Here is a 16,383-nt window from a genome sequence, read left to right as displayed (position 1 = left end):
AGAGCAGGAGTCGGGACTGTTCTCCGCTAAGCAGAGGCTGGCAGGGTGCCTGCTCCATAAATATGTACAGAAGGAAAAGAGGAAGGAAGGGAGGGAGGGAGGGAAGAGGGAGTGAGGGGTATAAGGCTGAAGGAATGGAAATATTCCTTTAAGAGCCTATAGAGCATCTACAGCGAACCTCCCGCCTAGGTGGAATGAACTCAGTTCAAGGTCTAAGCCAGCAGTTTCCTCATTCCCAAAACCAGCGAGAAGCGGGGAATGGGGAAGAGAACAAAGCCTTTAAAAATGTCCAGAAGAAAGGGGGAAACAGTGAGAGAAAAGAAGCAGAAAGAACGAATCTGGCGCTGCAAACAGATCTGAAAGCGGAGCTAAGCGCGGTCGGTTGCCATGACGACCCTGGGGCCAGAACGGCCCCCGTCCATTGGCTGAGATGCCGGAGCCAATGGGAAGGCGCGGTGTTGGCGGGGTCTTAAGATGGCGGCCGAGCGGCCGGCTCCCGACGGGTGAGTACTGCCGATAGCCGGGCTGCTTCCCGGCCGCCCCGACCTCCGACTTGGCGGGTTCGGGAGGGCCGGGTGCAGGGAGCCAGTGAGCAGGTGTGGGCGGCCTCACGGCCGAGCCGGCAGAGCTCCCGGCTAGGCCCACGGAAGCATTCGTAGGGCTGGTCGCTCTCTGCTTCGCTTGGAAGGGACGTAGCGCCTTCCCGAAGCCTGTTGGTGGGAGAGGGGTTCTCCGTCCCACCCCGGCCAAAGAGAGAGGGTGAAGAGGCTTTCGACTGGGGAAACAGCCTCCGGTTTACAAGTGCTGTAGCCCGGGGAAGAGCTGCAGTTACGGGGAGTGTCAGCGGGCTAGACGTCCTGCACCCGAATCTGCGGCGCTTAGTTCTGTGCTCCGGAGGGGGTGCTTCCCGCTGGGGGGTCGGAGTGTGGCCCTGCCGCCGGCGAGTCTGCCGAGTTCCGGGTCGTGCCGCAGGCGGGAAGCGGTGTACCCTTCTAGAGCCACCCTCTTGCAGTCTTGAACCTTGTAAGTATTCTCGCGGCGGCATCCGCCTTAAAGTGAGCCTCGAAATGTTATTGGTTAAGTGGAAATCTTCCCGTGCAGGGCCTTGGGACGTGTTTTCCAGGCCCTGACCGAACACGGTCTTTTATTGGAACATATGCATACATACAAACTCCTGCCAAGTAAATAGTTTGGGTAATCAGACTGGGAGCTTAATTCGAAGTCAGGCCTCTGATTCAGTTTATCTTTTTGAGAAAAGACAACATATTTCATGAATGGGACTTTTACATGAAGGTTGATACATGCTTGAAAGTATTTTAGTTAGGTAATTCCGAGTCATGGAAACTGACTATTGTGTGAATTATTTAACATGATGGTGGGTGGATGGTGGTTTATGGTTATTATACAGGTTGGGATTAAATTCAGATCAGACAAAATTCAGGTTTCTGTGATTATTCTAATTGAATACAAAATATGAGAAGACAGCTTCGTATAGTGAAAGTGGAGTTGAAATTCTGGAATAGTAGTGACAGGAGGCATTTACCCATTAAACTGCTCAGATTGGGTTTTGGTTGTAGGCAGTCGCCTGATCTTCCAGAAAATGAGACATTATTACCCCATGTCATTTTTATGTATACATTTAGTATAGGATCTTACCTAAGTTTCTGCTTTTAAAGAGTAAGACATTTTTTTTCTGAAGCAAAATTTTAACAAAATTAGAGGCTAGAGTCATTCTTTAGACCCACTCTCAAGTCTTTGTCTCCAAGAATATATTACTACTTAAATTGCATCCTCTAAAAGTTAATAAGTTGATGCCCTAGAGTTCTGTTTTTGTAAAATAAGTGGATCACAATGCCTTAGGCAAGTCAGTTTCCTCACCTGTACAAGGGGTTTAGATAGTAATTTCTAGTGGAAGGGTCGTTGTAGGGATTAACGGTAAAAGAATTTCTGTCATCTTGTTTATATGTGACATTGTGTATATGCCAGATACATCATTGACTTGCTTTGTTTTTCTTTCTGATTCTGCTTCTGTGTAACTGGGGTCTCCTTGGCTTTCTCCAGAGCATCTTTCAGGTGTTTTGTCTGACATGCAGTCTGACTGAAAACTAGAAATCTGTAGAAAGCTGTGGTAGCGGGGTTGAGGAGAGAACCCTTATCCTCTGGGGTATTGGGGTTTAACCAGTATTGCATCTGACTGGTACATCACATCTCTTGAGAATGGCTGAATAATTTTCACATTTAAAGGGTAATTTGGAATGATTTGCTTTAGAATAAAGGCATAGGGTAAGAGACATTTCAGAGAATTAGAGAATCCTCTTTAAGAGCAGCCAAAACAAGTGAACACGAGGCCTAACCTAGTACCAGTTGGTACCATAGTACAGTTGGTAATGTATGAGTGACATGTATATACTGTGAATTCAGAGTGTTTTCAAACGTGAGCCCAAAGCAAGTCACAAAGCAGCCACTCCATATTGGCTGATTTACAGTTGAGCTGCTGCTCACGTGGGCAGCTCCACTTTGCAGTCTTCTCGGTGAGTTATCTGTGTTTTTCGGTGACCATGGGGTTGCCCTCGTGTGTATATGTGTGTGTGTGTGTGTTTGCAGTCACAGGAGAATGGCACGCCACTTGAACGATATTCAGGGATTGAGTTCAGACGTATTATTTGAATATTGCCTTTATGGATTTGGATGTAGAATCTGCTTTCTAAAATTTATTTTAGTTCTTCATTTTTCCATGGGCACACACAAGAAATTATCATACTAGCCAGTGTCATACTGAAAACAGTACTTCATGCCACAGCAACAAGAGCTAAAAATAGATGATTTTGAGAAGGTCCAAAATGTGATTAAAAAATGCTTAAAAGCTGATGGGGACAGGTGACTCCAGGACACCAGAGAGTGTTCCTCAGGGTGAGGCTCATGTGGGTGCCCAGAGCACAGACACACCCTGTAGGGATGCTAGAGCAGTGTGGAGCAGCAGAACTGTGCGCATCAGAGAGGCACATGCCTTTCACTAGCAGCCACAACGGAAGTCTGGGCCAAGTGGTACTTGGCTGCTGATGGACAGACACTTGCCATGTGTGTAGAATGCCGGTTCCCTTAGATATTTTTGCCTGTCTTCATGCCTTAAAGAGAGCCTGGCACACAGTGGCCATGCACAGGCTGCTATGGACAGGGAAAAGAAACTGGTTTCAAACATAGAACCCCAATTTTGCTAAGAACACTGAATCTGAAATGTGTTACTGTCCTTAAGTTCTGAAATGGATAATGAGCCTAAAGGCTTATTATTTGTCAGTGGCAAAGTCATGTTGAAGCTTATTATCATTCCCCCTCCATCTACTCCTCAGAACAGTAAAAATATTTTTATTGATGGCATAACATTCGTTTTTCAATATTGGCATATTTCACATGATGTCTTTTGTGCTAACAAAGTATCTAAAGTTTACCCATTCCGACTATTAAAATCCTCAGTCTAGGTTTAGGCATGGGTCCAGGTTTTATGGTTGAAACTTATATTATGTTGGGTCTCCTCTTTAAAAAAAGGAATACAAATTCTAAATAGAAATTGGGTATAATGCTTTGGAAAGACCTGTGCAAAAGAGGAGCCTTGACACTTAGGCTCCATTGTCTTCCTGAATCTGGTTTTATTGCTCCATTCAGAAAACCAGACTCCAATATTTTTTTACAGAAACTTATGTTAGACTTTGGAAATCAGGGAGGTAAATGATTTGGATCAATTGCTAAGTGAATGCACCTCAAACTTAGAAACTTCAAAACTACCTTGTGAATGCTGCCACCCATAACAGAAATGATAAAAATATAATACATGGCCACAGAAATACTAATAGCGAAAAGAGCTCGGCATTGATCAAGCCCCTAGAACCTCCTAAACATTGTGGTGAGTGTTTTCATAGCTTATCTCATTTAATTCTCAGAATAGCCCTGTACGCAATATAATTATCCTTGTATTACAGCAGAAAAAACCTGAGGGTCAGAGGTGGTAAAAATGATTTCTGCATACTGCTAGTATATGATAGGGTCAGGATTACAGCTGAAGCAGGTAGATGTCAGAGCCCTTCTTAAAAAGCCAAAAGAGTATTTTGGTGAGGTGGTTTTAGAGGGCTAACAGCTCAGGAGGCTGGGATCCATACTGCCAAAAATAAGATCTGATTCTTCGGATCTGGGAGGAGATCCTGAACGGGTATCTGGAATCCATTATTCAGATTAATGCAAAATCCCGTGATGCCTTTGTCTCAGAGACAATGGTGGTGGTTTTCTCATTAGGTTAACCACAATAGAGCGCAGAAAAGTCTGCAAAAATTTCCATCCTTGCATTTTATTCCTTCAGGTAAATCATGAGCAGGCAGTATAACTGACTTCTCTTATTTACGCATCTTTTGAATGAAGTGGTTTTGAGTCGATACATGTGCCATGTGATTAATATTGAAAATGTACTCCATTATTATTTTAGCAAATGATTATAACTCCCAATTTTAAAGGTCATTTTTGATAAACTTAACAGTAGTTAATATTCCCTCTACCTGTGGGCCAGATAGCTAATGATAAATATTATCCTGAACTTGAACCGCAGTTTCCTAAACACGATATTGTTACTCAAAAAAGCTGTATCTTTTTGTTAAATTGTTAGGATTAACATTTAATTTTCCATTTGGTATTTTAGCAGTCACTCGTAAAATTTAAAACTAGGACATTCTTTTTACCACCATGCTTTCCTCAAACTACTTGCACAGCCTAAAAATTTTCCTTTGCATAATTGTTTTTGTACTCCTTTGGCAGTAAGTCCCCTGAAAGTTCATTTCAATACCAGTGAAACATCGGACTTTGTTTTCTTTTTTGATTATGATAGCTTGAAATATAATATTATAAATATTGAATTGTGTGACGTATATATTGTTAGGTTCCTAAAACAATGAATGCTTTTACCGAATTTACTTTTTTTAGACAAAATTATCTATATATATTAGAGAATCCAGGTCCTATTTTCTTTAAGTCATTCATCTGTAAGTTTGTCTTGTAACAAATTAACTACTTTGTACTCTTTAAAACATCTCATACAAGCAAATTTTTTTATTTAATTATTTTTATTGACATATAATGTATTATTTGCCCCCAGGGGTACAAGTCTGTGAATCATCAGGCTTACACATTTCGCACTCACCATAGCACATACCCTCCCCAATGTCCATAACCCCACCACCATCTCCCTACCCCCCCCCACCCCCCAGCAACCCTCAGTTTGTTTGTGAGATTAAGAGTCTCTTATGGTTTGTCTCCCTCCTGATCCTATCTTTTTCATTTTTTCCTTCCCTGTCCCCCAGACCTCCCACCCTGCCTCTCAAATTCTTCATATCAGAGAGATCATATGATAATTGTCTTCTCTGATTGACTTATTTCGTACAAGCAAATATTTTAATTCTTTTAATATGGAAGATACATGTGATTTTAGATTAAAAGAAAAAAGTCTAGATGGACTGTTCCCAAACCATTGGGATAATTACTACACTCTTGGGGTTTTAAATTCCTTTCCATGTCCACTTTGTATGTCTAAATTCATTTTTTTTCTCTTCAGAAGAAAAGATGTGGAGTGGGCTGCTACCTCCTGGCCTAAATGAAAGTGATGTTGAGTTGAATTCTGAAGATGAAGCCCCATTAGAGAACTCTGGACTTAACTTGCAGGAAGATAAAGAAGATGGGGCCATTACAAAAACAGAGATCTCAGATTGCCAAAATGATGGACCAAAACCTGGGGCAGAGGCAAATGTAAATGCATACAAAGAGTGCCCCTCTGGAATTCCCTTAAATATGTGGCATGTAGGTTTCCTCTGATGTGTTCTTATTAAAGCCTGTGCATGTGTGTTTGTGCACGCTCCTGTCTCTGCCAGGGTCAGAGTGCCTGCCTCTACTTGGGAGGTAGGGAAGATTGACTCAGAATACTCTGGGTTTGTGGTCAGCTCACTGGGCACTCAGATACTTACTCTCATCTTGGTTGTGTGTTTTATAAAAAGAGGAAGTAAAACATTTAGTAGGATTAGCTACTTTGCTCAACATAATACATGAGCTTCTGTTTTAATTTGATCTCTTTGTCATCTGTATGAATCATCGAAATTTACTCTCAGCTAATCAGATTGACTTATGTCAAAATAAATGAAGATAAAAAATCAGGTTGTCAAAGAATCTTGGAAAATAGGGTATCTCAAGAAGAACTGAACTACTTTTGTTAAATTTGTATTTTTATAAATGCTAAAATATATTTTTATCACATGTTTGTAATTTTTGAATATATGCTTTGCTTCAAAATATATTTACTACTTTTTCTCTTTTTTTTAACTTTTATATAGAAATTTCAAGAATTGCATAAAAAACATGCTGAACAGAAAACCTCAACTTCAGGATTCAGAAGGAAGAAAAGGAAACGCTCCAGGAAAGGTGTTTTGTTTTCATTTAATTTTAAGTATTGCTAATGTTAAATTGTGAATGATTGAGCTCAGCAGTTTTTAATAAACATTAATTTTGAAATAAATGAATATTCAGGTATTGACACTTTGTGAATTCTTTTCAGGTAAATTGAAGAATGAGGAAGAGACTCATAGGTAGGTTCTATGAATGAATAGGTAAAATATCTACTTACTCTATTATTATCTATTCTAGATAATATTGTAAAACTTGTACCAATAGTTGAACTTCTTACCTCTTAAACATAAGAACTAGTTTTTATGATTTATAATTGTAGTAACCAATTAAAAGCACTAAAAATAAGTTATTGTCTGTCTTGCAGTGAACAGACCTCAAGTGAAACCCAGTGGAAGGAGCTTACTCAGTATTTTGGAATCAATGATAGGTTTGACCCCCCTGTTAAAAAGAAAAAAGTTGACAAGGTAAGATCTTTTTTTATCGCATCTTATATTTGCCAGTAGAAAATGGTTGTGGTTAGCCTTGCCTAAGGTGTTTTCCTCATTAATTCATTCAGTGAAAAAGTTAAAATGCCTACTGTACACGAAATAAGATATTAGGTAATAAAGTAAATATATAGTTACAAATCATTTAAAAAAATGGTGTTAAGGATTTAAACAGGATGTTGCGAAGACATGAAAATGGAGATTCCACTTTAGTGTAGGTGGTCAGGGAGGACCTTTCTTGGAAGATGCCACTTCATTGAGACCTGAAGGATGGGAAGGAAGCATCTATATACAGATGCCTCCTCCTATACGCTCGTGTAGAGGTACTAACCTGGGTAATTAAAGGTCCTGGGGAAAAGGAGTCATCATGGAACACTGGAGTACCTGTAAGAATATCAACTTGGCTGGATGGGGTCAGTGAGGAGAGTGGCCCAGCACGGGTTCGGAGAGGCAGGCAGCCAGGGACCAAACTGTGAAGGCCCTGAAGGGGCAGAATAAGGAACTGGGTTTTAGTTACAATGGAGCTGAGAGTCTGAGGTTTTAAGTAGCTGAGGTTTTAAGTTAAGGGAGTGATATGATCGAAGTTATGTTTGTAAGATCGCTCTTGTGTAGAGAAAGGGCCAAAAAACAGAGGCAGCAAAAGTAGACAAGAAGAGACTCTTCTAGGCACGAGAGGATGGTGGCTTGAGCAGGAATGGTGCTCCTGAAGATGGAGAAAAGTGGGTGGATTTGGGGTCTCCTCTAGGAGGAGCATGGACAGTATTTACCTCTGATGCTTTGTGAAGTGGTGGAGAGGAAGTGGGGCGTAAGGAGAGGAAGAGAGCCTTTCCAGTTTTTACCTTCAGCAGCGTTGTGAATAGTGACGCTAGGTACAAAATGGGAAGGCTGGGTGGGGAGAGGGGTGGATAGGGCCTGTCCAAAGTTCACTGGGGCATGAGCGATATCAGTGGGCAGGAGTAGAGAGATGGTTGGTAAAAATGAGGCAGGAACTCAGGAGAATCTGAGCTGGAGATCCACATTTGGACGTCATCAGTCTATCGATGATGTGAACACTTAGTAGAGTCTTGAATGCATGAGTGATTTACATATTCACATCAGGGAGTGTGGACTCCAGGAGCATGAAAATTGAGCACGGAATGATAGGGCTAGAGGTTCAGGGGCCTGCCTTATTGAAGCCCAAGTATATTGTATCCTGCCTGTGTAGACAGATTCCTTCTTCATGGATCATTTCTGTAGACTTGTAGACTACTGTGGGTACATAGAGACCATTCTGATCAATATTTCTTGTGAAACAAACCTCAGAGATTAAACTCATCATTGGGTGGTACTGCATCATTGAGGGTGTGTGCATGAAGGAACTGACAGTAGAATTTTGCATGTGAACCTTTTGATTCCAGTTTTGCTAAGAATTTTTGTCATTTAGTCCCCAGAACCCTGGGGAATTGGAACCAACACCACTTCCTTTTCTTTCTTTCTTTTTTCTTTTTTTTTTTTTTTTTAAGATTTCTTTATTCATTAGAGAAAAAGAGAGAGAGTGCATGCATGCGTGTGAGGGGAGGGGTAGAGGGAGAGAATCTCAGGCAGACTCCCCCTGAGTCAGGAGCCTGATGTGGGGTTCGATCCCAGGACCCTGAGATCATGACCTGAGTTGGAAATCAAGACAAACCCTTAACTGACTGAGCAATGTCTGTTTTACAAATGTTCAAGCAGGTGCAAAAACGCTTACATTCTTACAAAGAGAGATCGCTGGTAGAGGTGACAGTAAAACCCGGGCTTTATGACCTCATGCTCCGTTCTCTAGCTTCACTACAGAAGAACTGGTCAGTGCTTCAAAATGCAGTTACTCTGCTCTTAACCCCTGTGAGTCTGGTGGGTGGGGAGGAGGGATCTTGCGAGAAGGATACTCTGGACTGCGTAAGCCTGTTCTAAAGCCAGAGGGAGGAGGGCCATGGCTGATGGGAGTGGGCTGGTCTCCAGCCATCCTGCTGTACAGTCCCCACTGCTGACTCCGTTGTTGTTTTGAAGGAAGGAATGCTAAATATTGGTTCTAATAGGAAAGTATTTTTAAGTTTTACTCATGAATTAGGTGGTTTTTGATCTTCCCTTATTTATAGTATTTGTTATATTTTCTCAGAACTCTTGACTTCAGAATGTCTAAACTATTCCTTAGTGAAGCTGTAAACCATTCCAAAAAGTAAAAAATTAATGATTTTTTTATAATTTCTCCAAATTAGAATTTTATTGTTATCCTACATATAGGAAATTGTCCCTTCTTGATCCTGGCTAGGTATGGCTAACTCTTACTCATTGTCTAGAATTTGAGATTTGCATAGAGTTATCTTAATAAAGGCTAGAATGACTTGGGTGAATTCTTTTAAGCAACTCGGTTTTATGAACTAATGTTCTGTTTCACATTGTATGTTAAATGGACTCTAGGAAAAGAAATTTAAGTCAAACATCATTTTAAAAAACAAGATTTCTGTTTTAAGGAAGCCCCCTCTAAATCCTTTCGTGATCACTCATTAATCTATTTGATGAGTTTGGATTTTCTTAATGACTGAGCCACCCCGAGTTGGATTTTCTGAACGGTAGACATTCCTCTTTATGAATGACAGCTAAGAAAGTCACGGCATTTTTCTAAACAAGGAAACTGGCATTGGCCAGGCTTGCCTCTGCCCAAGATTTTGCCAGCACATACTATTCCGTTAAAAAATGCAAGCATGAAGGAAGAGAAGGATTTAATGGGCCAGATGATGTCCTATTCTCTTGATAGTTCAGCATGAGTGTGCGCCCGCAGGTTTGTGCCCCTCCTTTGGATTGGGATCACTGTCTCCCTGTTTTACTTGCGCCCCTTTTGCTGTCATGCTAAAATCACTGTGAATCCAACAGAGTAAATAGACATTAAGGAATGTCCACATTGGAGGCACCAAGATAAAAGCTAAGAATAAATGTAAGTCTAGCCGATAATAGCTGCTGCTGAAGAACTACAGAGAGGATCATGAAAATCTGTGATGCAGTTTGGACAGAGCTCTCATGGATTTCTAGCCCATTATTTTATTTCTCAGGAGCAGAGGCTCGTCTCTTACCATATCTGAAAGAGCCCTTTTATTCTGTATCTCACTCAGTCCTCAAGAATGGAAAAACAAAACTTCTTAATCTTGTGTCTATAGTGCAGTCCTCCCCGACCATGTTTTCTTTCTTGCTTGCTTTGCTTGCTTCCTTTCCTCCTTTCTTTGGAACCCTGCCAAGCTAAAACTTGCTCAGCCAAGGATGTGTATTTACAACTGTGCTGTCACCTCCTTTCCTCACAATACAGAGAGGATTGTTTGTTTTTTTAAAATGTAATTTCTTAATATGCAAAGCTGTTCTAAAGTGTTCTTTGTATTAATTACAGCTTTAATACTGTTTCTATAGTACTGGGACTTAATAATAATTCTGTAATAATAATAATTATTATGAATCTATGTAGGAATATCTTTAGAACAAATTTAACTAATTAATTTCATCAAAAGTATCTCAAGTATTCTTTAGTTGAATCAGTTTGATTCGTCAGCAGTTACTATTGAAGTAGTTTTATATATACTTAATGTATACTTTTTGGCATGAAAAAAACCAGACTTAAATTTTAATAATTTTAAGAGTGATTGCACAATGTCTTTGATAATTTTTTTAGTTGTTTATGAGAAGAAACTTGAATTGTATAGTGTAGCTTTTTTCAAATTTTTTTTCTAGTAGGATGCTTTTTCTAACCAAAATTTTACTTGAAACTCCAAAACACAGATGAGATAAAAGACTGACTGCCCGTGTAGGGGTTGGTGGGGGAGGGATGTAGGGTAGTGGTCTGGAGGAGGCAGAAGTGGTGGTGTGAAGGGGAGGGTTGGAGTGGTTCCATGACCATTCCCCTGGTGTCAGTTACACAACTACAAAGCATTATCTTTTTTTTTTTTTAATATTTTATTTATTTATTTGACAGAGAGATCACAAGTAGGCAGAGAGGCAGGTAGAGAGAGAGAGGGAAGCAGGCTCCCCGCTGAGCAGAGAGCCCTATGTGGGGCTCGATCCCAGGACCCTGAGATCATGACCTGAGCTGAAGGCAGAGGCTTAACCCACTGAGCCACCCAGGTGCCCCCAAAGCATTATCTTTTGATCCCCAGGTGGTGATTCAGATAATTTAAGTAGGTATGATTTATACATAAAGGTAACACCACTAATTCTTAGTTATTTTCCTTCTTTATGGAGAGATTGCCTAATTTTTTTTCTCCCTTAGATATTAGTTTTAATTAGACACAGCAAACTTCAGTGGATAGTTCATTTGTATTAAGCTTTAAACATTGAATATATTATCCAAATATTTAGTAGCAACATTTCTCTAGAAATATATCATACAGTTTGCCCGGAGGTGCTCTAATCATATGTTCAAACAGATTCTGCATGTGCACATATGGGTGGTCGGTCCTTTGTGTTAAACCTCGTACCCATACATTTCTTTGATATTTGTCTTCTTGAGATCTGCAACAAAACTGTTAATTAGAGGTTATTTATGGCCTCTTTTATTTAGGTTATTTATGGTTATTTATGGTTATTATGTGGGAACCTGTTAGATACTGGCCTAGAATGTTTTTCCACCTGTGGCCGAAATGCTGTCTCTAAATTTGTTTGCCTGTATTGAAGTGCGTGTGTCTTAAGCTAAGTTCTGATTCTTGACAAGAGGCACCCGAGAAGCATACCGAGGACCCGCAGAGTATCATCAGTCCCACTTCTGTGCTATGAGAGACATCGGAGATAATTCCAGTAAAGGTACTCTTGGGTACCACTTAATTTACTTCATGAGACTACTTTCTGACTCAGAGTTGAATTCTTGGGTCTTACGCTTGGGGCTGAGGTCTTGATGAGTTATGAGGAGATCTGTAGCTGTATAGAGCTAGACCGCCTGTTGGTTTTAATGGTATCCTGATATTTAGATAAAATAATATGAACAACTTATTTATCGAATGATGCTATATTCTAAAGTTTTGCTCAGCATTTTACATCTATTTCCTTTGACCCTTACTATAAACTTGCAGAGGATTCGGTATTACTCTCTTTTCGCAAATGAGGTAACTATAAGCTGTAGAGGTCTAGGAATCACTGAGTTTCTCAGCCATTAAGTAGAGGAGCTGGAATTTGAACCCCTGGGTCTGACCTTACCAGCCATATTCTTTGTAAACCGTTATTATGATATTAAGATGATGGAAATGTTTTACCTTAAGATATTTTTTTTACTAATGTTAGTATTTTGAGTGTATTTACAATGTTAGTATCTTTTTAGATGGAACCAGAAATTTTTCAGAGCCAAAAGGAAGTATTATATTTACTTAAATTTATTGTCCAAAAAAAGAAAGAAAGAAAAAGGGGAAAGGGGAGAGAAAAATGAAGTTTTACCTATTGAAATTTTGTTGAATTAAAAAAAAACTTTTAAAAGAGCTGAAAACAAAATTGAACATGTAAGTGCAATTTTTATTTCTAGGAGAGAATTTTGGTTATCATGCCTGTCATGTCATTTTTCTTGAAGGAAACTGAGGCTTTGCTCTTCCTTCGAGGAAATCTCATTTGCCGGGAGCCATGACCACTACTCCCGACCACCGCTTCTGTTCCAGTGCTCTTTCTGCTATATTGTGCCAGTGCTCTGAATGGCTGGGGGAATGGGAGTTGGTTGATGGTGGAGAGATAGATGTGTAATTTTAGCTGACTTCTTTTTAAGTGAAAATTTATACTTACAAACTCAGCAGTTCATATAAGTTTCTAGAAGAGGGGAGTATTTTTGGTTTCTACCTTTGTGACATTAACTATAAGCAGTGGCTCCTTGATAACCAAAGGGAACTTAGCAAGTTGATGCAGCAAAATGACTTGATAAGCAGACCCCTGGTTTATTCAGGGTATTGGTGGTAATAATAGAGTGGGTTCCTTTTTACTCACTCATCTGATTACTCTAGGTCCTAGACTAAAGGAGTACAGCACCCAGGTCTAACTAATCTTAGGAAAGCTGCATAATTGGAGGGAAACATACAAAGCTATTATGTGGAATCAGCTGGACAGGCCCAAGAATGGATGACATTAGGGACCAGGTTGCTGAAATGAGAGGTTGGGATAGATGAAGTCTGGGTTGATTTAACTGGCTCGTCCAGAATTTGTGGTGCAGGGAAAATTGAAGTTTGCTGTTAGTATTTTATTTTTATATATATTTGAGGAGATAACTAATATTCTGTGCAGGAAGGAGAGCCATTTATTCTCTTTTCTTAAATAAGATATTTTATTTCTATTGTAAAAACAAATAATAAAATTCTAGAGACAGGGACTGTGCTACGGCTCTGGGAGTCCAAGACGAAGAAGATATTCTCCATGCCCTCAAAGAAATGCATATGCCAGTAGTGGGAAAGATTTATACATCAAGAAGTATAAGCAAATGTGGCTCTTGTTTAGTCATAGGGGTACTATTACCCCAATATTACTGTTGTAGAATTCTCCTGGGAACTTGTCAAAGCAGTGGCTAGGTCACGAATGGTCCTCATTTGGGTGGGATCCTTTCAGTATTAATGCAACCATGGATTATTGCACTGTGACTGTTAACTCAGTAACAGAAGCTGACTGAGTGCCTCTCAGTCAGGTTAGGTGCTTAAACAGGTCTGTGCTTGGTGAGCCTAGAACCTGGGAGGGGAGAGAGACCCATGGGTGCTAACGAGAGTCATGGAGTACAGTGACAGCACAGCATGGGGAGAGCAGTGCTCATGGCACTTAGGTACTGGGCATGGGGCAGAATAAAGCAGGGTCTGTGGGTGTGTACTGGTGAGTGAACCTACAGAGGTAGGAAGGTAACATTTGACATGGGACGTACAAGGATGGTTAAGATTTTCCCAGTAGAAACAAATCAGATGCATAGGGGACAGTAAGAGAATGGTAGATGTGACCAGAGATTGGCAAGTAGAGCATTACCCAAGATGGGACTGAGAACGCATTATGGGAACCTATTGTGAAGGCATTTTGGTGCAATTCAAAAGGAATAAAGAAGTGATCTTGTTTTCAAGCTGGCTAGTGACATGGTATCTCTACTTTAGAAAGACAGAAAACTAATTTGGAGAAGACTGTCATCTTCCCAACAGGAGATGATGAGACCTTGAAGAAGCCCAGAAAGGAAACATGAGACACTCTACGAAAAGAGTTAAAATAGGAGCAAAGGACTGGAGTCATTGAAGACCACTAAGGATTCTGTCTGGGGTGACTAAGTGGGTTGTCAGCTCTGAAGGGGAAGCAGGGCAGTAAGTGATGAGCTTGTTTTAGGCATAACAAGAAGTTAGAGACCCTGTCTTCGCAAGGCTTCAATATGAAGATAACTAGCAAGTAGCTGGCGATATAGATCTTGGAATAGCTGAGATATTTTGAATTAGTCAGCGATCTGTAAAGCAGCTTATAAGAAGTAATTGAAGCCCTAGGACTGCATACATTACTGAGAAGAAGGAAGAGGAAGATGTTAAAGTAGTAGAAACAAGTGGTTGGGAGTAGCCAAAACAAGGTAACATGTGGAAGGAAGTTGAAGGTATTGCTTAGGTCAGTGGTTCTCAAACTTTGGCCTGGTTAGCGTCAGTGAGTTGCTGGGCCCCAACCCCAGTTTCTGATTCAGAGCATTTGTATTTCTGACAGGTTCCCAGTAATGCTGATGCTGCTGGTCCAGACTTCAACTTGGAGAACTCCTGGCTTAGAGTTAGAAAGATTAATCATGGGCGGCAGGCCAGAGAAGAAGGTTAGGAGAATCCACGGAGGGACTGAAGGACTCTGAGAATGAATACAGTGGTCCCGGGGCAGGGTTACAAATGAAGACAATGCAGGTTCTCTGGCTGTGAAACTTGGGATAAGTCAAAGGACAGAATCTTGAGTTCAGAGAGAATTCCAGATTGTAAAGCTTTGGAATTAGAGCTTTCAGGTGATGTCTATTGCCTGGCTCAGAGCAAGCCTTTTCAAAGAATTGGTCCTCCAAGAGATACAGAGCTTGTATCTGAATATAGCTCAGTGTACTACTTCCTGATCTGAGAAAGTCTTGTTGTCCTTCTCCCTTTAAAAAAAAAAAAAAAAAAAAAAATCAAAGCCAAGTATAATCATGTAGTTGATTTGCATTCTGGCACAAGCTCAGTTCATAGACCGGCACCATTCACAGACCTGAAGAGGTACACAGACCTGTCACTGGCCTGGAGTATGGACTGTGGGGTGGGGTGTTAGTTAGAGGTCCCTGAGGATGAAGGATGTTGGAAAAGTGAGTCCAGGATGTTTTTTGGATGGTGATAAGAGTTCTTCAGAAATACAAAAAAGAATTTCTGTGTTTTGTTTTTTTTTAAAGATTTTATTTATTTGAGAGAGAGTGAGCAGGAGAGAAAGCACAAACTGGGGGTAGGGCTGTGGGAGAGGGAGAAACAGACTCCCTGCTTAGTGGGGAGCCTAACCTGGGGCTCGATTCCAGGACCCTGGGATCATGACCTGACCAGAAGGCCGATGCTTAACTGGCTGAGCCACACGGGTACCCCTAAAAAAGAATTTCTGGACACTGGTGATCATAGGGCCAGAATGGGAAAAGGACAGGAGAGCCACCTGGCCTAGGATCAGAGACTAAGGCCTACTGAGTGATGGTCTTAAGCTACAGCTGGGAGCAAGTTTGTCATCCTATCAAGACCTTAGGTAGGGTGAGGGATTGTGAGAAGGGATGATCTTCATTCAACTAGTGATAACCTTACTGGTCTGTGTTCTATCATCTTTTTAAGCAGATTATGTGTGGGCATTTTTTTTTTCTTTTCAAATTTTCATTTAAATTCTAATTAGTTAACATAGAGTGTAATACTGATTTCCGGAGTAGAATTTAGTGATCCATCACTTACGTATAACACCCAGTGCTCATCGTAACAAGTGCCCTCCTTAAGACCCATCCCCCATCTAGCCCCTCCCCCACCTACCTCCCCTCCATCAACCCTCAGCTGGTTCTCTACCATTAAGAGTCTTTTATGGTTTGTTTCCCTCTTTCTCCCCACCCCCTGCCCCATATGTTTATCTGGTTTGTTTTTTAAAGATTTATTTACTTGGGGAAGGGGAGGGTGTGAGTGAGCAGGGGGTGGTGGGAGAGAATCCTAAGCAAATTCCATGCCCAGCGAGGAGCCTGATGTGGGGCTTGATCTTAAGACCCCCAAGATCATGACCTGAGTGGAAATCCAGAGTTGGATGCTCAACTGACTGCACCACCCAGGTGCTCCTCGTGTGTTTTATTTCTTAAATTCCACATATGAATGAAATCTTATGGTATTTGTCTTTCTCTGATTTATTTCCTCAGCATAATACACTGTGGCTCCATCCACATCATTGCAAATGGCAAAATTTCATTCTTTTTGATGGCTGACTAGTATTCCGTGTGTGTGTGTGTGTGTGTGAGTGTGTGTGTGTGTGTGTATGTGTG

At 40.8% G+C, this 16,383-nt stretch overlaps 1 protein-coding gene across 3 annotated transcripts in view; it reads left to right on the top strand.

Moving 5' to 3' along the window:
* Window positions 1–389: 389 nt before the first annotated feature.
* Window positions 390–16,383, top strand: part of FAM204A (family with sequence similarity 204 member A) — a 31,550-nt gene continuing 15,556 nt past the window's right edge. The window contains exons 1-5 of one of the 3 annotated variants that reach the window (XM_032312906.1): window positions 390–503; window positions 5,591–5,781; window positions 6,360–6,447; window positions 6,581–6,611; window positions 6,797–6,896. In XM_032312906.1, coding sequence (XP_032168797.1) covers window positions 431–503; window positions 5,591–5,781; window positions 6,360–6,447; window positions 6,581–6,611; window positions 6,797–6,896 — 483 coding nt within the window. In that variant the 5' untranslated portion in view covers window positions 390–430. Of the gene's footprint in view, window positions 504–539; window positions 1,024–5,590; window positions 5,833–6,359; window positions 6,448–6,580; window positions 6,612–6,796; window positions 6,897–16,383 lie in introns of those variants that run through there. The other 2 variants (XM_032312905.1, XM_032312907.1) reach the window with 2 other exon arrangements.

Source organism: Mustela erminea, chromosome 14, assembly GCF_009829155.1.
Source record: "Mustela erminea isolate mMusErm1 chromosome 14, mMusErm1.Pri, whole genome shotgun sequence".
NCBI classification, from domain to species: domain Eukaryota; kingdom Metazoa; phylum Chordata; class Mammalia; order Carnivora; family Mustelidae; genus Mustela; species Mustela erminea.
This window is presented reverse-complemented; position numbering and strand designations above follow the sequence as displayed.